The sequence below is a fragment of the Lampetra fluviatilis genome, chromosome 30 (assembly GCF_964198595.1).
Source record: "Lampetra fluviatilis chromosome 30, kcLamFluv1.1, whole genome shotgun sequence".
Lineage (NCBI taxonomy): Eukaryota > Metazoa > Chordata > Hyperoartia > Petromyzontiformes > Petromyzontidae > Lampetra > Lampetra fluviatilis.
The window spans coordinates 5,995,509-6,016,823 of NC_136304.1; the positions used below are offsets into that span (position 1 = coordinate 5,995,509).

The 21,315-nt window shown below is 53.4% G+C and overlaps 1 protein-coding gene across 1 annotated transcript in view; it reads right to left on the reverse strand.

Moving 5' to 3' along the window:
* Positions 1 to 21,315, reverse strand: part of LOC144943176 (latent-transforming growth factor beta-binding protein 1-like) — a 105,566-nt gene that overhangs the window by 38,118 nt on the left and 46,133 nt on the right. The window contains exons 17-25 of the mRNA XM_078870418.1: positions 20,904 to 21,032; positions 19,855 to 19,980; positions 17,911 to 18,033; positions 15,443 to 15,562; positions 14,389 to 14,514; positions 12,171 to 12,296; positions 10,757 to 10,879; positions 8,908 to 9,027; positions 5,905 to 6,045 (exon numbers count right to left, since the gene is read on the reverse strand). Coding sequence (XP_078726544.1) covers positions 5,905 to 6,045; positions 8,908 to 9,027; positions 10,757 to 10,879; positions 12,171 to 12,296; positions 14,389 to 14,514; positions 15,443 to 15,562; positions 17,911 to 18,033; positions 19,855 to 19,980; positions 20,904 to 21,032 — 1,134 coding nt within the window. The remainder of the gene's footprint in view (positions 1 to 5,904; positions 6,046 to 8,907; positions 9,028 to 10,756; positions 10,880 to 12,170; positions 12,297 to 14,388; positions 14,515 to 15,442; positions 15,563 to 17,910; positions 18,034 to 19,854; positions 19,981 to 20,903; positions 21,033 to 21,315) is intronic.

A 21,315-nucleotide genomic window follows, 5' to 3' on the forward strand; every position in this document is an offset into this window, starting at 1 on the left:
GACCGCGCGCCACGCTCGTGCTGGGCTTATCGGGATCTAGCGGCGGAGTAAGCGGTGAGCGCAACGCAAACTCGATTCTTGGTCACCTCGTAATATTTGAACCGGTCCCGGACCTCCACCACCAACCCAAACGTCTCGATGCGAGTCTTACGAGTCTTTGTGCGAGTCTGTGTGTAGCTATGTGAGTTTATGGGTCTTTGTGTGAGTCTTATGGGTCTATGTGTGAGTCTGTGGGTCTCTGAGAGTCTATGGGTGAATTTATGGGTGTTTGTGTGAGTATGGCTCTCTATGTGAGTCTATGGGTCTCTATGTGAGTCTATGGGTCTCTATGTGAGTATGGATCTCTACGTGAGTCTATGGGTTTCTATGTGAGTCTATGGGTATCTGTGTGAGTTTCTGAGTCTCTTAGTGAAGTGCAAACCCATCACTCTCATCAGCAATCATTGCTCACCACGGGATGCTGCAGGAGGTACAAATGTAATCCATCTGGCGACCCCAGATTCCACTTGAATCGCTTCTCCAAACCCAATGACACTCCCTTGCTTTTCAAATGTCATGATCGCGAAAGACAAGCGCGCGTCTGGAATTTAGCTTGGTTGTAGGAACTTGTGGGCAAGAAAGTTGATGTGGAGAGAGTATGAACGTCAGGCATTGCTGACGACGGGGAAATGTCCTGCCAGAACAAATCCTTGAGCGTTCGCGTTCGGGCAAATCCTCGGCAAGCAATGGCACGGTCTCCCCACTCACATTTCGATGAATTGGGGCTCACAATTCATTTTAAGAGATGATTAATTATTATTCTTGCGTTCGGTCTCGTTGGCAAATGTTTCATTTGTACTCTTTGGTTCTTTCGGTAAAGTCACGTAGTTAGGAATAAAATAAAATAAATCACGAAGTTTTTATCGCAACACAAAGCGGTCGTCATCAGGCAAAGGAGTCAGCCTCTAAAGGCAACTGTTTATAAGGGTTTGGGGATGGGGGTGGGCGTTTGGCATTGTTGCTGCATTGGCATTGTTGCTGCTTGGCATTGTTGCTACATTGGCATTGTTGCTGCATTGGCATTGTTGCTACATTGGCATTGTTGCTGCATTGGCATTGTTGCTGCATTGGCAATGTTGCTGCATTGGCATTGCTGCTGCATTGGCATTGTTGCTACATTGGCATTGCTGCTGCATTGGCATTGTTGCTGCATTGGCATTGCTGCTGCATTGGCAATGTTGCTGCATTGGCATTGCTGCTGCATTGGCATTGTTGCTACATTGGCATTGCTGCTGCATTGGCATTGTTGCTGCATTGGCATTGTTGCTGCATTGGCATTGCTGCTGCATTGGCATTGTTGCTGCATTGGCAATGTTGCTGCATTGGCATTGCTGCTGCATTGGCATTGTTGCTGCATTGGCATTGCTGCTGCATTGGCATTGCTGCTGCATTGGCACTCGTGCACCACTCGTGCTTCTGGCGTTGTTGTTGATACACTTGGGCTACGCCCATCCACAAACCTTTATAAACAGTTTGCCTTTAGAGGCTGACTCCTTTGCCTGATGACGACCGCTTATGTTGCGATAGAAACGTCGTGATTTATTTTATTTTATTTCTACCTACGTGACTTTACCGAAAGAACCAAATAGTATGGATTCCTGCAGTCACAAAAGCTTCAAATCAAGATAGACTCATTTGTATTATTTCCCCTTCTTTTTTTTCCTGGCTGTTTCGGTCCGACCTTCTAACATTGTTCTTATCAAACCCGCCGGGTGTGTAGACATGCTGAACCTCTTTCGCACCGTGCGCATCCAAGCGTGCTCATCCAAGCATCTCGATGCACGCGCCTTGCAAGTTAACGTTCGCACGCGACACGCGCAAAACGCTCACGCGACTCGATCGCGACTCGCGTTTGCGGCGAACGCTCGCCAATGTCGACTTGAACGTCGACGAGTCGGACAAAATCCAAGTTAAAGCGCAATGTGCGCGTGCACGAGCCATCACGGCGAGAGCGGGTTCCGTGCGGACCGCTGTAACCTTACCCGTGCCCTTCTGCTTAGCGCCGCGTCATCGCCGCGACACCCGCGGGACGTCGTCGTCGCCCCCCCCCACGCCCCGCTGCCCCCCCCCCCCACCTCCCCCCAGCTGTCAAAACACCGCTTCGACTTGGGGCTCGCTCCGAGTCTGCCCGGTTCATGGGCAGCCAGCCGCGGAGCAAAATATAGACTCCTCCTGTACCCCCCATCCCCCCAAACCACCCCCCCCCTACCACTATTCCTCCCCTGTGCGGAATGTACATTTTGAAGCCTTACTTAGGCGTGTTGTTGCAGTATGGGACCGGCCTCGGCAGTTGTTCGTGATTGACGTTGTACAAATCGCTTGGCGCTACGAGTCCTTTCGCGGGTCACTTCTGCGCGGTAAAGTGCACACGCCCGTGCATTGTGCTTTTGTGCGCGCGTAAGTACGCACGACGTGGTTACATCTCGTGACCTACACGCCCAGTAAACATTCAGACGCTGGCCCAATGCTGCACCTTTTCCTGGGCACGAAGTTCATCTGCCAGGGGGCTGTCGTAAAGTTTCCGCCGATCGTGTGATTCGATGAGTCGGGCATGATTCAGGATCTCGATTTGATTTAAAAAATCTCTTTCCTCGGAGTCCGGGTGAAATTAGCGGGTCCCTGGTTGCCGCAGAGGTCAGGTGAACGCATCAAAAGCACGTGCGATTGGATTTGAGCGTATGACGAACTTTCCGACGAATCGACGACGCATCGGTGTAATACACACACAGCCCCGTGTCTCCCAAACGGCGCATCAGTAATGGAAACAGTTTGACCATACTTCACCACGCGGGTCAGCGTCGGTTGGTGAAGTGTGGGGGCGGGGCCCCCTGGGATTGACTCAGACAGCACACTGATGTTAGCCGTGGGCCAGGAATCGAACTCAGGTGGCCAGGTTCAGAGCGAGCTAATGCTCCGCTGTCCTGCCGTATTAATAACACTATGTAACACAATTTTTGTTCCTGGGTACTAAGTGTTATTTTTTTATTCCTTATGCCTATAAAGTATAGAAAATGGTTATTATTCCCCACAAAATTTGCTTTTGTGACCAGGACTATATGTGAACGAAAGACACAAATGCACACGTTTTCTCATTGAAAATAGGCAGATTTCAAAATATCAATGTCCTGGTCACAGAAGCAAAGTTTGTGGGGAATAATAGCCATTTCCTGTAATTAGGAAATAACACGTACTACCCAGGAACAACATTTGTTGTTGTTACACATTGTTATACACACTAACCACTGTGCCTTTCTCTCCATCCCTGGATGGATAAGGGGCCTCCCCACACTGCACGCAGTGGGGGTTATTTGACCCATACTTCACCACGCTGCTCGCTACGCATTGGTGAAGGCGGGCAGGCGTAGATGTGAGAGTGTGGAAAGTACGGTACAGAAAACGGATTTTTGTGGAATGCTCTCTGCTGCGCACGACGTAGCACCCCAACACCTCCATACAGCAAACCGTTCGTTATTCGCGAGGTATACGTTCGAGAGATGCTCGTGAACGGCACGTTTCATGGATGATATTGGCCTACGAAATTAATTACCTTAAATAAACACGTAAATAAGCTATTAAATACATGAACGTTATCATAATAACACAGCAGCAACAACATTTGGTTGTTTGCTATAAACAGACGCGATTCGCGGACAGCCAAATTATCGCGGAGAGCAAATTTCGTGCACAACGAGGGAACGCCGCACTGCATGAATACGCGAGGCACACACTGCAGGACAGGCGAGCGCTAAGGCCCCGGGGGAGCCCACAACGGTAACCGGCGAAATGCAACTACGAAACGGGGCAGGGGGGGGGGTGGAGGGAGGGGAGCACGCGACTCGACGGCCCGGCTTTTGGCCTGGAGAAGCAACGGCGAGGGAACACCAAATCCCCCACGCGAGAGCGGCTCGTTTCGGTTTTGTCCTGCGCATGGCATTTTAAACAACGCGAAGGTCACATGGCACGGCGAGTATAAACATTTGCGGAAAAAACGGGAAAAAATGGCTATAAATGAGATAAACAAACAAGATTTTGAGTTTTTTTTCTCGTTCACCGCCGTCGTCGCCATCATCGTCTCTCTCTCTGCGAGCCGACATGAGGCGGGCTGCAACAACGTTCCTCCCCAATGCTCGTACATCATCCGTTCGTGCGTATAAACAGACGTTGGCCATGAGTCAGATTTTGTGGCCTTTTGCGTTCATTTAAGAACAGCCAGATGGCTTAATAGCAGCTTCGTGGGAATATTTTTTTAAAATAAAACAATAATAAAAAAACGAAGCCCTGAGCTCGACGCGAAACGTGCCACGCTCTTGCTGCAAATCGTGTTTGGCGCAAAGTTTATTCAAACGTCATCCGGTCCAATGATCATTCGCATCCAGACACAACAAACATCTAATTCCCTTCGCGAAAGCTTACCCGTTAAATTTTCTAATTATCCACATATAATTCTGTAAATACTTAACTGCAGTAATTTATAATTATAATATTGAGACCTCTGTAAATCTACTGTTAGATGAGTATCTCCTGCACGTGACGTGTCGGTAAGGGGGGCAATGATTGACCATACTTTCCCACGTGGGTCAGCGCGTGTTGGTGGGGAATTACCGCAGGACTGGTGCAGATATCACTCACTACCGACTGGAGTTAGCCGTGGCCAGGACTCGAACTTGGGTCACCAGGTTCATAGCGCAGTGCACTAACCCACTACTCCGCTGAGCGACCATGTGAATTAGCACATGTACAAATTCTTTTGATTACTATCGCTATAATGTGGATCATACCACTTTCACTCGTGATGTGCAATTAAAGATAATTGAACGTGAAGTCCCATTCAAAAGTAATAATATTCCTGCCTTTTATAAACATATATAAATACCGTAAAGAAACTACACTTTTGCTTTCAATATCCCCACCGCTTTTAAATCGTTTGTGCGCAATCCGAGAATTTGTACAAACACCGGAATTTAAAATAACAAGTCGCATTTGATAATATCACCAACACGATAAAACGATAATATTGTCGCATCGAATTAGACGCCCGCTTTATTCAGACGCGAGCGCTCGGAGGGAAGGGTGGGGGGGCCGTGGGGGGGGGGCGATGTGGGGGGGGCGGTGTTGGGGGGGTTAACCCATGGCGGGGGGTTTGCTCTCATCGTTTAAGGCCCCTCGTGCTTATTAAAAGCACATGACGCCACCGTCAACTCCCGGCCGTAATCCGCCACACATCTGCGTCGGGTCTCAAAAGCCCCGCACAAAGAGATCCCTCCCCGTCCCCCCCCCGCGTCTTTGAGGTATCAAAGGCTTCCAGACCTACAGAGCAGCTTCATTAAGAAGGCTCGCCGCTTAAACACGGCCCCCGCGCAAGTGGTCCCCGGTCGCATTCCCGCGCCCGCCCCATTGATGCCAGGGCTAGGGTCGGGGAGAGCGTCGGGAGTCAGGGAGGGTCGGGGATAGCGTCGGGGGTCAACTGGGGGGGGGGGGGTCGGGGTTAGAGTTGGGGGTCGGGGGGGTCAACCCCCTTGACGCTACGAGAGAGCGGCGCCACCTGCCACAATCTGTGCGCCACGAGACCTTCGCGGGAGGCCTTCGAGGGAGGCCTTCACGGGAGGCCTTCGCGGCAGGCCTTCGCAAGAGGCCTTCACTTGAGGCCTTCGAGGGAGGCCTTCGCGAGAGGCCTTCACTTGAGGCCTTTGCGAGAGGCCTTCACTTGAGGCCTTTGCGAGAGGCCTTTACTTGAGGCCTTCGCGAGAGGCCTTCGCGGGAGACCTTCACGGGAGGCCTTCGCGGGAGGCCTTCACGGGAGGCCTCCCGGGGGGCTGGGCCGGCGAGCGGCGGCACGTACGTACGTACACGCAGGTCGGTACTTACCGACGCACTGGTCAGAGCCTGGCACCGTGCGGAAGCCACTTGGGCAGGAGCAGTGGAACGAGCCGGGAGTGTTGATGCAGGTGCCGTCGCCGCCGCCGCCGTGGCCGCGGCACGCTCGCCCGCCCGCACACTCGTCCACATCTGCGAGCACAAACGACGACGACGACAGCGGCGACGAGGGTTAGGTCGACATCGACAACGACGACAGCAATAACAACAGCAGCATGCGCAATATCAATGATGACAATAACAACGTAACCAACTACAACGACACCAACAGCATCAAAAACGATGATCGCGACAACAATAACAACATTGCCAACATTAATGACAGTAATAATAACGTAACAACATCAACAACAGAAATAACAATGGCAATAACACCAACAATGATATCAACAACATAGTCAAAGTCAACATTAATAATAATAAAGGTAGGACAAGTGGTCGACAAATAAAAAAATGGTGGACTACTTGGGATCCTTTAAAATTGGCGGCCGCCCCTCACATCCTGCCTCCCGAAGGCTGGAAACCCCACATAAGCCACGCCCATTGTGACGCAGCTGCTGCTGATGATGTTGATGACGACACCATGGCCCACCCGTCACCTCCCAGCCAGTGGCACATGTCTTTGCTCACTCTCCATGAGACGGAACGACTCAAAGGAACGAGGAGGAACCACAGACGAGCAGGAAAGCCAAAAGCGAGGCGTGAACCGGCGCCAAATTATCACCATTCACCCCCCAAAGCTCTACGGTCCTCTATATATTAAGTTGTTATTGGCCAATGAATTGGTGTTTACATGTGGGAAGAACCCGAAGCATCCAGAGAAAACCCACGTGTGCGAGGGGGAAACACTCTATCCCATACGGTGGAATCCACATGTGCTGTGCCGCCTTAGCCGAGGCACGGCTCCTCCTCGACGCCCACGTATAAGGGAGTTTCACAACATTTGTGCGGTGATCAACCGACCCTCGCGTGCACAGCCGCGTGCATAGCCACCACCGCCCGGCAAATGACAGTTGAGTCATCGATTTACTCAAGTATTTAGATGACAGCCCAGCTCTGGGGATGTGGTCACGCGCGGAAGTGAAGGCCAGCTCCAGTGTGGATGTGCCGAGCAGTGGGATACGATGGCGGTGAGATATTAACTATTTCACCTGGTATACAAGAGGTCATGGGTTCGATCCCGACCCTGACACATGTATATTTGGAGTTTGCATGTCTCTTTCTCCCCGTGGTCGTGTGGATTTTTCTCCTGGTCCTCCGGTTTTTCCCTCCACATTTAGAATCATGCGCTTAGAGCGTATGGCTGATATACATTTCCAAATGATAAACCATTTCGTTGAGCTATCATTTGTGCCTAGGTCGCTTCTGACAAAGCTCAGTGGGCTTTACCTGGTCAAAAATAAATCAACGGTGGCTCGAATTTGGCGGCTGTCACCAGGCATGTGACTCAGAGAGCAGGAATCTACTTTGGTGGACTGCAGCAGTGAGAGTGGACGATGACTCTCACCGATTAACTCGGTATAAATACTCGTCTAATAATAAGAATAATTTACAGCTGTTTGTCGGGCCGTCGCTGGTTGTTTGACCATACTTAGTGCGGGTTGGCGTCGCCGCTTTCGTCCGCTGCAAACATTTTTCAAGGGAGAAAATGTCCTGCAACAAATATTACTCACGCAAATTACGGAGTTCGTGCGGGGACGAAATGAAACGGAATGGATGCCGTTCGCAATTGTAAGCGTTGACAGTGAGCAAATTAGCAACACAAATAAATCCTCCGTAAACGTGCGTCCGTTTTGCGAGCGCCGCGATCGATCGCGAGTAATGAGCAACGAGGCGATGGCTTTTATTTTTCTGGGCGTCGAAGCGTTTTACGTACGAGCGGTGCTGTTGCTTTAACAAAAATATTTTGGCGAGAAAAAAGACCCGAGTTGGTCGCGATAAACAGCCGTAAATCTCTATTCCCCCACGAAGCGGACGTTCGGCCTGGCCCACACGCGGCGGGGAAAGCTGACCACGGCCAATGCTGGCCGTGAAACCGTTTGGCAATGGGAGATTGTGAATCAGGACAACTTTTCGTGGGTTTTATTGAGTTTTTTTCTTTCTCTTTAGCCATTTTTAATCTCGCTGAATATCAGCATAGAATGACATCACTGCGTCCCCGTTACCTTATTCGGCGTGGCCACGGCGAAACGGCGAAACGCGACATCGGACGACAGAGAGATACGCCAGAATGCGCAAATCTTCAAAAGCATGTTTTTTTGTTTTTTTACTTTTTTGTCAAAAGCGGCTTTGGCGAGCTCTACAGTGGGAATGTCAAAGCCGCTGCACTGACCATATCTTTCGGATGTCCTCTACGAGATTTGCCCCGTGCACAGCAACGCTGCTTTAAAGGAATTTCTGCTCTTTTTTGTTAATCGGCTCTCTCCTGTGGCCGATCCATTCCGAGGTAGAGAAATTTCTGAGAATTAGATAATAATAATAATAATCGACAGAGACTCGCAATTATTCACGACTAGTCCACGGGCACACACCAGATGTTTCTCATGTCGGTGCCACCTGAAGTGGCGTCACTCGAGCGGTTCCGATTTCTCCGTGTGGCCAATAACAGTGAATTATGCGATAACAACTTGACACGAGTGGGGTTACATAGTAATTCACTCTTATTGGCCATGTAGATCACGTTTTGTTACTTATTGACGCTGCCAATTTCTGCTCTGGCTCATGGACTCTATCTGACAACGTTTGCAAGCGGGGTGGGAGTGGTGGCACAAAGACTAGCGCGCTGGTCTGTGGTTCCGGTGCAGTTGCACCGCCTGCACACTACGCTGGAGGGGCCGTCTTCCCCTGCATATGGGAGGGGGGGCCTTCCCACCAGGATCCACAGCTACCGCTGAAAGAGAATTGCCACGGTTTTTCCCATTTCTCTCTCTCTCTGAAAGGTGTGTAATCGGTGCGTTTGCACCGCCTGCGTTGCTCGTCGTCGCGAGAACTCACCGCGACACCGCGTGCTATCGACGGCCACGTAGCCCGCCGAGCAGCGGCACGTGTAGGAGCCGGCGACATTCAGGCACTCGCCGCCCTGGCACCGACCGCCCTCTCCGCACTCGTCGATGTCTGCACGAGGCAAAACGATAGCGACAACAACGACGACGACGGCGATGATGACCACCACCACCGCTGCCACAATGGCGGCAACATGAGCCGGTCGCCCACGCACACGCAGACGGTTTATACTCCGTCTGACGGACTTTGTACGAATGTAATAACTCGTGCTCGTCTCCTGCTCCTGATTTGACGAATCGTCACAGTCGATTCGGTCTCACGTGAGTACCTGGTGCGATGTGTGAACATCGCCACTGGGGAGACAAAGGCGGCCGGGCCTGGCGCTAGCCACCCGCCCCCTCGTGTGCTGCGCCGGCCTTCATAGGTGCTCGCTAACAGCACTTGCCCCAAAAGTATGTTAAGGATATACAGGGGATCTTTGTCTTCATAAGTGCTTTGAGTGCTTGTGCACTCTGCTCATGAGAAGGTGGATTCAAACTCAACAGCCTGCGATGAGTAAGTGCAGCAGAATGTAAATACTACGACAAGTTTCTGTGGAAAGCAGTGTTTTGTTTTCTGTGTTTAACCATAGCCGCAGTTGAACACACGTGTGTTCACATGAACACACGTGTGTTCACATGCACACGTGTGTTCACATGTAAATAATGTACAGCCTTTCGGTAGTCTACTGCCGGACGTTGACCTCCCGCACACCGCGTTGTTCGAGTGAGTAGTTGGACCATACGTCACCGTGCTGGTCGGTGGGAGTGAGGGGGTTGCGACACATTATCGGTCCAAATATATCACCCACGCCGATGTTAGCCGTGGCTGGAAGTCGAACTCGGGTCGCCAGATTCAGAGCGCAGAGTGCTAGCCAACCGCACTTAGCGTTCATCCCAAAAAAAATGGCCGTTTATAATGAGTGTTATTTATATTCTACATGATTAAGCAATCAACACTTGCGGTGATATGCCTGTGACGGCTCCCCGTCATGAACATATGACGCGCGTTCCACCGTGACTGCTGCCGCCCCTGCCGCCGCTGCGAACGGGAACGCACGTGTATGTATCGACTTATGTTGAACTTAACCCACCGTGATAATCGGAGGTGCGGGGGGGGGAATCTAATTTCTTTAACATCAATAGATACACACACATGCATTCCCATTGCCGTTCGCAACAAACTAAACACAAAAAGCAGTTTTAAAGAAGTGAGTTTTCAATCTAGATTTAAAAGTGCACAGCTCCAGTGGCTTCCTAACAACGATTTTGTCCCGCAGGACGGAGCTTTTCAGAACGTGGGAGACGAAAAACTCCACTTGAAATCTGGCACAGAGTCAGCATTCGACATCGCCCGCCCAGCTCAGTGAGTCGAGTGGTTTTTTTGGGCTCCCTCCGACCGGACCCAATTCGCTCGTCGCGCGGAGGCAAAGCCCGCGAGGCTACGGCTCGTAAACGGTGGCGGGAAGGCACTCGCGAGGTTTTTTTCATTCGCAATGACGTGACAGAGACGTGGGAGCGGTGGAGGATCGGCGCTCAGAGGGTTTGGCAAACAGCCCGCGCCTCTGCGGGCGGGCGGGCGGGCACAGGGTTCGACCCCCGGTGCAGACTAAAACGAGGGCTTCCCCAGGTGCCCAGGAGATGCCAGTGCAGCGATACCATGAATCTATCTGCGCGGAATTTAGAGGTTTTTTTTCCCACATAGTCTGCAAACCGCGTCACCGTTGGATCCCCGTTGGCTCCCGCTGGATCCCCGAAGCTAAGCGGGTTTGAGCCCGGCCGGTACTTGGTGAACACGTCACCTTCGCACTGGTCGCCGCTGCCGCTCAGCCTGAATCCCGGGCGGCACTCGCAGCGGAAGGAGCCGTCCGAGTTGAGGCAGGCGCCGCCGCCGCACACGATCCCGTTGGCGCACTCGTCCACGTCTGGAAATCACGAGCAACAACGACAACGAAGACGATGACGACGGAGACGACGGAGACGTCTGTTTATCAGCGCGTGAGAGCCCCTTTGGTGGATTATAGTGGGAGTGAGCACGCCGAGTCGAGCCCTCAGCGGCGTCGACCTTTTCTTAAGATTTGGGGAACGAAGTAAAAGAGAGGTAAGACTAGGACAGAAAACGACTTCCGAAGTGATATATTCTTGAGTGAAGTGTGAGATCACGATGAGCTCGATTTACATCAAAACAAATCCGCTTGTGGTGACTGCCCAGTGGCCGCACGCTGTAGCGGCACTTTTCGAAAACGGCGCCCACCCCTAATGCCTCGCCGTTTCCGCAGAGGAGGAATCAACGGCAGTGAACGCGGGCTGCTGCGGGACAAAATGCGTCTCACGCCGGCGACTCGCCCATTTCGACCTCTGGCCCTGCCTCAAACACACTGGCGACGACGTCACAGTCGTGGTCCAGGGGTCAGCAAACGAAAACAACGAGAAGAGACATTTTTTTAAATGGAATTCGGTGTAAAAAAGAAGAAAAATCAACATTTCAAGAGCAGCAACGCACGTTGTGAAGACGAGGACGGTGGGTCCTCAATAAATAACGGCCACGAAGCGGTCCTTTACAGAGCCGCACGCGGCTACGGAGCAGCAGGTAGCTGACCCCTGGTCATGGCTCAAGCATCCAGACGCAGTGCCGGCGGTGGGGGGTGGCGGGGGGTGGGGGCTGACGGGCGGGGGGTGGGGGAGGGGCCGGCGGTGGGGAGGGGGGGGGTCAGGCGGCTGGCGGGGGGTGAAGGGGGTCGAGTGGGATGAAGCTGGGAGGGAACTTGAGCCATGGATCGGTCGCTGGGCAAAAGAACACAACAAGCAGAAGGAGCGGAAAAAGCAGTCGCGGGAGAGGAAGAAGGAAGAGGAGGGGGAGCAGCAGCGGGAAGAGGAGCAGGAGAGGGGCCGCAGGAGGAGGAGGAGACAGTAGGAGGATGAGGAAGAACAGCGGCCAGGAGGAGGAGCTGGAAGCAGGAGGAGGAGCAACAGGAGGAGGAGAAGAGGCGCAGCAGGAGGAGCAGCAGGAGGAGGAGAGAAAGAAGCAGCAGGAGCAGGAGGAAGAGGAGCATCAGGAGGAGGAGGAAGAGGAGAGGAGTGGCAGGAGGAGGAGCTGGAAGCAGGAGGAGGAGGAGGAGCAACAGAAGGAGTAGGTAGAGGAGGAGAAGGAGACAGTAGGAGGATGAGTAAGAAGAGCGGCAAGGAGGAGGGAGGAGGGGAAGACGAGCCGCCCACCTTTGCACGCCTTGCCGTCGGGCGCCAGTTGGTAGCCGGAGCCGCAAGGCACGCAGGTGAAGGAGCCCGGGGAGTTGCGGCACATGGAGTCACGGCACGGTCGCCCCACGCCGCACTCGTCCACATCTCAACAAGACAGCAACGACAAGAGCGCCATCGATGAACACCACGTGAACATTGACGACGGTTCAAACACACCGACGTTGCACCGGTTGAATACATCTTGACGGTCGGCGTAAAACTGATCGAGCGACTGTGATACCAATAGTGGCGACGTTCTCGATGGGCGAGGAAACTGCAATTGGTACACACTGAGTCGGGGATACATTTTTTTCGGCAGCAGAGGCCCATGCAGCAAAACGGATTGTTGTACAATACTTCTAGGCTCCCGCTGCGTGTACGTTTCCGTCCTTGACCAGCGCGGGCAAATACACCGCTTGGCACACACGGCGTGAGGAGAGGGCTGGCGTCCAACGATGGACTGAGAAATCTGCCGAACGTGTACACACATTGCATCTGAATGGATCGCTTGTCCAATCAACGGCAGAAGTGGAAAAGCACTCGGCGTTATGCTTGTTATTCAACTTGATTTTACAGGAAAAGGCTCACGACTCTATTTGTCAGGAGGGTCCCGCCAAGTTTTTCGCAGCAGGCAGTGTTGCTTTGTGTGTAATCCAAATGGAGTAATTTTTCAGCATTGGGATTTTTGCCCAATACAAGTTTCATTTAATGTTTTTTTTTTAGCTTTTTACCCATGGGGAGAAACCAGAGAACCCGGAGCAAATCACAAACGGATGCACTCGGTGACACCCAAACACCCTCTCTGCAAAACAGGAGAACGTACAGACTCCGCACAATCACATACATTCACTCATTCGCTCACACGCTCAAATCACGCACACGCACTCTCACGCACTGCAGAACAGGCGGACATGTGAACTCCACGCAGAAAGGTGTCCGAGTGGGGAGTCGAACCCAGGCTCTCCTCGCTTTGATGCGCGAGCTTTGCTGCTGCGTTGCCTCCCTGCCACCTCTTGAAGGGGAACTCGTGAAACGCAGCTCTTAGGGAAGTTTCGCAATGCAGCTCAATTTCTCGATCCCATGGTCCACAGCTCTTTCGCAATCACTCTCCGGTTTTATTAACCTCACGCTCACACACACACACGCACCAGCCCGGCAAACGCACGCACGTGCGTTCGCTCACCGCTCGTGTGTGAATGCTTGCTGTGGTTTAGTACCTCTAACACGCAGGCTTTTCACACGTGAATTTTCATTCACAGACGATTTCTGGGTCAGATCGCCGCTTGAGTACATTGCCAAGGTGTGTCGCACACCGCCCGCCACCCACCCAGAATCCTGCCAGATGATGCTGGCGATTTCATGATGATGCTGGTTGCAACTACCAGCCAAGCTTCGTAACAAATTTGTTCAATGTGTGGTGGATTGTTCTCCGAAATACCGGGTGGTGTGCTGATGCAAATAATACATTGGCAGCGTTTGTTCACGAGACAACCTTATTTAGTTGGCCGTGTCGGGAGGAGGACGGGTGCATGACGCACATTGGCGTTTTACTCACGTGGCGATCTGACCCAAACAAAAAACGAATCAATGAATCATCGTAGTTACCTCCATCGCTACTTCCAGCTGTGCGGCGGTGGCGCCAGCCTGTAATTCGGCACTGAAGGCGAGGGTTGGTGGATCGTACAAATGTTGTGCGACTACCTTCCCGTGGGCGTTGAGGTGTCATGTACCCTGGCTCGCCAGAGGGAAAGCAATGCAGCGCGCGTGGACCCCGCCTGTTCCGTCTGTGTGGGATAATAGCGTGTCTCCCTGGCACGCGTGGGTTTTCATCGGGTGCTCAGGTTACATTCCCACGTGAAACCCATTAATTGGCCAATAACACCTGAATATGTATACTCTACAGAGAGGACCACAGAGCTTGGGCGAGTGTTGGCGCCGGCTCCTCAGCGCGTGGCTGCTGCCCCTCCCCGCTCGTCCGCAGATTCTCCTCGTGCCTCTGAGTTGCCATCTCTCTCTCTCTTCGAGAGCGAGCATTACGAGTTGAAATCATCATCATCATCATCGTCGTCGCCGTAACCCATATGAAATAAAACTACGCGTGGCCTCCGTATGTGTGTTGAACTTCCTTCGCACCGTACGCAGCCCACCCGTGCTAGCCGGGAGGCGCTAAACGGAGGGTGTAAACACCGTCGCGTACCCAGGCAGCTCTTCCCGTCGGGCGCCGTCGTGAACCCCCGTCCGCAGGAGCAGCGGAACGACCCCTGGAGGTTGACGCAGCGGCCGTGCTGACACACCGTCGTGCTGCTCAAACACTCGTTCTCGTCTGCGGAGGGGAAAGGCGGCAGACGACGGGCGGCAAGCGGGCGTGACGGTGTAATTTTGCGCCGTCGCGGCGTTTACATCGTCGCGTGAAGCCGCCGGGGCACCGGGCGGCACTCCAACGAGCCCAGCGACTTGACTGCGCTCCTCCCCGCTCGGGGGCACGGCGCGGGGACTTGAGCACTTTCGTGTTTTGGGAACGGCAACCGATAATCAGAGAGAGCCAGAGGGGCGCGGCGATGGAGAACCGCCCGTCAAAAATTAAGGGATGTCAGAGAGAGCGAGGCGGGGGGGGGGGGGGGGGCGCGGGGGGGGGGGCTTAGTCAGGACGCGCCGCTGGAGGGGGCGATGGAGGCGATGGCCAATGGTCGAGACTAGCGACGGAGTGGCAGCCAAAGGTGGGGAAATACCGCCAAGAGATGCAGGTCCACCGAGGAGATGGAGTGTGGCGATGGCTTGGGGAGGCCCTCATCTGGCAGTGGATAGATCGTGGCTGCTGATGATAATGAAAACCCCGAACGAGTGGTAAAAGCTGATATGCACTCTATCTTGAGGCGCATTAGCCAAGGGTAGAAAAAAAAATGTAAGCAGCAACCCTTCACCAGATATCAACAGAGATACTTTGAAGGCTTACAGAGCTTCAGCAGGCCACGCATAGAGGTACTAGATCATTAAAAAAAACCGCGATAAACAGGCCTGCGAAACACTGCTCACTTTGAGAGTATCCTCATGCACAGGTCTGCCATCGCACGACACAGAGCCGTGGGCACGACTGGAACACGAGCGCGACATTTATTTACAAAAAACGACCACGTTTAAACAAATATGTTACACAGTAGTGGTCATCTTCGAGAGACATTCCCTCCCCCCCCTGCGCACGGGGTGGTGCACTGCTAGCTGCGGGAGCGGCCCTCGCGGGCAGGAGGCCGTACCGACGCAGCGTCCTCCGGAGCCCGTGAAGCCGGCAGGGCACGGGCGGCACTCGAATGAGCCCAGTGAGTTGACACACTCCCCGCTGGGGCACGCGCCGGGGCTTGCGCACTCGTCCACGTCTGCAGGGTGGTGGGGAAGAGGCGGGCAAGGAATGGTGGGGGGTTGCGTGGCGGCGAGGGTGGGTTGGAGAGGGGGAGGAGTACGAGAGAGGTGAAAATAAACGAGTATGCGACACGTTCCAACGAAGCGTTTCTGCCCGCGGAAGTGGATAATTGGCAGTTTGGCAGCCGACGAATAAGAGGCTGTCGGGGACAAACTGCATCTGCAACATTGCAAGTGAGTCTTCCTTTTCGCCGCGGGCAATCGTTTGACCGATGCGGTCAGTTTCCCATAGATGTGCCGGAATTTTAATTGGCGTCATGAAAAGTGACCCAAAAAACTCACCAAAAACGGATCATATTGGTGCGAGGGTTACCCAAAATGAAATAAAAAAAATCTGTTGCTCTTAGGGACGCGAATTTTTTGTTTTAATTTGGAGAGGGGGGGGGGGGGGCGACGGGGTTAGCGGTTAGCGGCGGCGGTACAGCGAACGCGGCGAAGGGACGGGAATGAGCGTGGGCAACGACCCCGCGGGCCGGAAAAGCAATACCGCTGTAAAGCTGTCAAGAGTGGGCGAGGATCAAAAGCCCTGAGAGCAGAAAAAAACGCGGCGACACAAAATATACGTGGCGATGCAGCTAATACCAATTCCGCGCGTTCCAACATCTGTTTCGAGTTCCGCCGTATGAATCATAATTTGGCAGCTTCACGGCCGCAGCGCGATTGTTGTAATTGCCTCCTGCCTTCGCGCTACCACCCACAGCAGCAGCCAACCCCCACCCACCCACCCACTCACCCCCCCACCCCACCCACCCCACCCACTCACGACACCCACTCCGCCCGCTCACCCCCCACCCCACCCACCCCCCCACCTCGAGCCGGCCCTGGCGCGAGACGGAGGCGCCCGGTGTGACTCTCCGGGGTCACCTCGAGGGCAGTGACCTCATCAACGCGCCCGGTGCGAAGAGCCGGGCACAGAGGAGAAGGATTGAGGAGGAGGAGGAAAGTGAGGGGGGTGGAGATCTTTGGAGGCACGAGAGGGGGAGGGTCACGATTCACGCCACCACAGCGAGTTGACGGCTCGTCGCAATCGTGGGGCGTGATTGGTTGTGATCAAGATTTCGTTCTTTTATATCTCAGTTTCCTATCACGTCCGTTGTGCTGTTTGTCTGCTCGAGTAGCCGACTTGTAACATGAGGATGCCACTGCGTTTCATCCGATGGCTGCTTCAGTGAATGTATGCACACACACACACACAACAACAACAGTGGGCGGAGCGGTGGCGAAGAGATTAGCGCACTGCGCTATTCACTGGGCTGACCAGAGTTAAATTCCCCGCCGTGGCTGACATCAGTGCTGAGCGAGATCTAAATAATCGGCAATGATCTATCCACTGCTGGACGAAGACTAGGAGAGGAGGGGGGGTGTGGGAGTCGAGCATCGTAGGGGATCCTGTTTGTAACTTGACCAATAACCAGCAGGAACCGTTCACTCACCGGGCTCCCCAACCTCCCAGCACCATGACCCTCTCTCCTAACCACCGCCCCCCACCCCCCTCCCATTTCTCATCTCAATCAAATAAAAAAATTGCCGTCGCGGGCAGGCGGCTGAGCCGACGGCTGAGTGACGGCCCAAGGAGCGAACGGTGACCCCGAAGAGGCGCCGGCCTCCCCGTGCGGCCTTGCAAGGGGCTCAGTAAGCGCGAAATAACGGCCTGAGATCGCGTGGGGGAGGGGGGGGTCGAGGGTTTTGGGGTCAAAGTGTCGGGTAGGGCAGCCCAAGCGTTGGTCGGTGGTGGAGACCACCCAGCCGGGGGGAGGGGGGGGGGCGCATGGGGGTTGCCCCCGTTACGGCTCTGCGCACAGGTAGCGGACGGTCGCGGTGGGTGGGCTGGGATAATGACCGCGGCGCGCCCCCCTCCCTCCTCCGCACCGGTCGCTTCACACCGCTCTCGGTGGCGGGGAGTTGTGGGAAAGCGCTGCCCCCCTACTGTGCGCGGACCAGAGGTCACTTGAAGGGGGTCTCAGAGTGTAGCTCTGTGATATTCGCTTCCGTGGGTCCCGTTCTCTAACCCGGGGGGGTTTGCAACTGCTCCGCGAGAGATCCGAACGCCAAACTTCGTCTCGAGAGCACAATCCCGGTGCAATAGGGGCTGAAAGATGAAGGAATTAATAAATAGAAACACAAGTCGTCGGACGAATGAATGTAGAGCAATAATGGGCGACGACACGACGAGCAAAGAGCTTTGGGCCTGTGCTCATCATGTACATTCGTGCAACAATAACAAGCACCGTGGGCAGTTTAACGATCCGCGGAGGGCACGGCGACTGCGAAGATGACGGCGCATTCAAGAAACCGGGCCGCTCACCCTCGCACTGTCCGCGCCGGCCGGCACGGTAACCGGGCTGGCACGGCTGGCAGTGGAAAGACCCCGGCGTGTTGACGCAGCGGCCCGTCCGGCACGCGCTTGGGTCCTTGCACTCGTTCACGTCTGCGCGCCGCACGCCAAACAAAGAGAAAAACCAACGACGACGCCTCTCGATCGGCCACTCGCTCGGCGAGTCGGTGAGCCGGTGGTGAGTCGGACGGTTGGTAACGTGTGGGCAGTCGATTAGCACGGTTGGCTACGTACGGTGCGAAAGAAGTCCAACGTACGTACGTGTCACGTCGACACAGACTCGGGTGGGGGAGGGTCAATGAAAGCAAAAAAAAATCCGATTTGAACGGTAAAACATTTGGTTGCCTTTTGTAGCAGAGTAAGAAGGCACACGAATATTTCTTACTCCGCGTTGATGTTTGATCATTTTGCCTCCGCAGTCCGCGAGCTGCCGCTTGCCACTTTAGCGAGGCGGCAGCCGGAAAATTGTTGCGAACATAAATGCTTGTGGATAGTTTATTTTTACGTGGATAGACGGACATCTATCTGCTTTGTTATTCATAATTTTATTATCAACCCAAGTGTTGAGTTTTAAACATATGGAGTCAACAAAGGCCTTCCAAAACTCGCATCTCAAGTGGCATTAGCCAGGAATATGTGTGTGTATTTTTTTTGCATAGGTGCTCGCTGACATCACTTGCTCCTACAGTATGTTAAGGCTATACGGGGGATCTTTGTCTTGTTTTTTTTGCAGTTGCACAGCAATGGCATGAAGACCAGTAACAAAACGTGGCCCAGAAAAGGCAGAGCTGACCGCAGCACTCATGACAGGCACAGCAGATGAGGGCTCCCAGGTTTTCTACAGAAACTCGCGAGCAGAGATTGTGGGACAGAGCTCTGCGGGCAATCGACAGGGGGAACTAATAATGATAGCAGATAAAATGACACATTCGTGGAATTTAGCGAGGATAGAAGACGTCGGCGACTGTGGAAGGCGGTTCCACAAGTCGAGCGATGCGTAGAGAGCATGGGGAAGAGAAATGCCGTTGCCTGTTCTGCAATATCGCGGTTCACCACAGAGTGGATGAGAGGAAACGGCCAATCTAAGGCCACTCAATGGACAGGCACCGGATTACTTGTCAGAGTTATTCTCTCCCTATCAGCCTCGGCGAGCGTTGAGTTCAGCTGGCAGTCGTGACCCCTGCTCTGCAGTGGGAGGGTCGGAGTCTGTGTTCGGGAGGCTGCCACCGTGGAAATCTGCCCGACCGGGTCAGGAGGTCCGCCCCACAGTGGCGACTTTTACATCAAGGCTTGAGGCCTAGCCCGATAATTCAGCCCTCTGAATGTATTCGGGCATCTCACGAGATTACAAAAGGCGCCCTATGAATAAAGATGTGTTTGTGCTGTTATTGTGAGCGAGGAGAACGAGCCTTTTTGCGATCGACGGAGGCATGTGGGCACAAGGTTCATGGTAACACATTTTAAACGAAACAATTTTTTATTTTACCAGGTAAGGCCCAACTGAGCTATACAGATATTTTTCAGAAGCCACCTGGCCACAAATGATAGCTCATCGCAGTGTGGTTGATCGTGTGTAAATTTATAGCGGACAAATACTCTAAACGCACATTTCCTAAATGTGGAGGGAAAATCCGAAGGACCCGGAGAAAAATCCACGCGATCAAAGGGAGAACATGCAAACTCCAAATATGCAGGCGTCAGGTTCGTAATTGAACCCACGACCTCCTGTATACCAGGCGAGGGATATAACATCTTGCCATCGTAGGCAGATGGATGAGCGAGGAGGTATGTAGGCAGGTAGATGTTATCTTCCCACGGTGGCAAGATGTTATCTGGATGTTATCTTTCCACGGTGGCGAGATGTTAAATGACAAGGCTTGGGTGACAATTAAGGGCAGGACAGGCGCTGATTACCGACACACTGGGGGCTGCCGGGGCTGGCAGCGTAACCCGCGGAACAGACGCAGCGGAAGCTTCCGGCCGTGTTGTCGCATTGCCCGTTTGCACAGAGGCCCGCGCTCTTCTGACATTCGTCTACATCTGTGGTCGGAGGGGGAGGGGGGGTTGTGGACAGAGGGGTTTGGGGGGAGTGGAGGTTGGGGGGGGGAGTGGCGGGGCGGGGGTGGTCACGATAAGAACAACACATATTTCAGATCCAGTCCTGTTAATACAACCAAGAGAAACATTGTGTTTGTTGAGATGTCGCCATTCGATTGATTAATACATTCAATTTGTGCTGTTGGTAGGTGGGTCAGTAGGTAGGTTAATAGATTGGCGAATAAGTAGGTAAGTTGATGAGTGAGTAAGTCGGTGGGCACACGGGTGGGTGGGTATATCGGTAGATACGTGGGTAGGTGGATGAGCAGGTAGGTGGGTGAGTGGGTATGCAGGTAGGTAGATGGGTGGGTCCATTGGTAGGTGATTAGATGGGTGGGTAGGTAGATTGGTAGGCAGGTTGGCAGATGCATTGATTGACAGATGGATGGTCGAGTAGGTATGTAGGTAGGTAGATGGGTGGGTACATTGGTAGGTGGTTAGATGGGTGGATAGGTAGGTTGGTAGGCAGGTTGGCAGATGCATTGATTGACAGATGGATGGTCGAGTAGGTATGTAGGTAGATAGATGGGTGGGTCCATTGGTAGGTGGTTAGATGGGTGGGTAGGTAGGTTGGTAGGCAGGTTGGCAGATGCATTGATTGACAGATGGATGGTCGAGTAGGTATGTAGGTAGATAGATGGGTGGGTCCATTGGTAGGTGGTTATATGGGTGGGTAGGTAGGTTGGTAGACAGGTTGGCAGATGCATTGATTGACAGATGGATGGACGAGTTGGTAGGAATCCCTTTATGTAATCCGGACGGGAGCCAGTTGGACTGAGAGCCATCTTATCAGCCACTCAATCGTTTGCATCCAGCGTACTCTGGTGCAGCGGAGGTGATGGCAATCGAAGCCGAGGGAGGCTTACCGACACATCGCGTTTTTTGGCCGTTCGCTTGGAATCCCGGCTCGCACGAGCAGCTGTACCCCACTGCCAAACTCACGCACTGGCCCCGGCCACAGATGTTTGGATTTTGGAGGCAGATGTTCGTCACCGCTGTGAACAAAACACCCCATAAATAGTGTACAAATATAAATAAATATGCACGTAAATATGGCTCGAGATTTATTTTGATTCGCGTTCGGCGCTCGTTTTACACGACTGCCCAGACCATAACAAAGTCCGCGCTCGAATGACAAGAAAAGATTCTCTCTTTTGTCGACGTAAACACGAGCGGAAGAAAGCAAATGGATCGGGGGGGGGGGGGGGGCTTTGAAGCAACGCTGGAGACGCGGAGCGACGCGTTGCGTAACTCTGCGAAAGACAAAACAGCTGACTC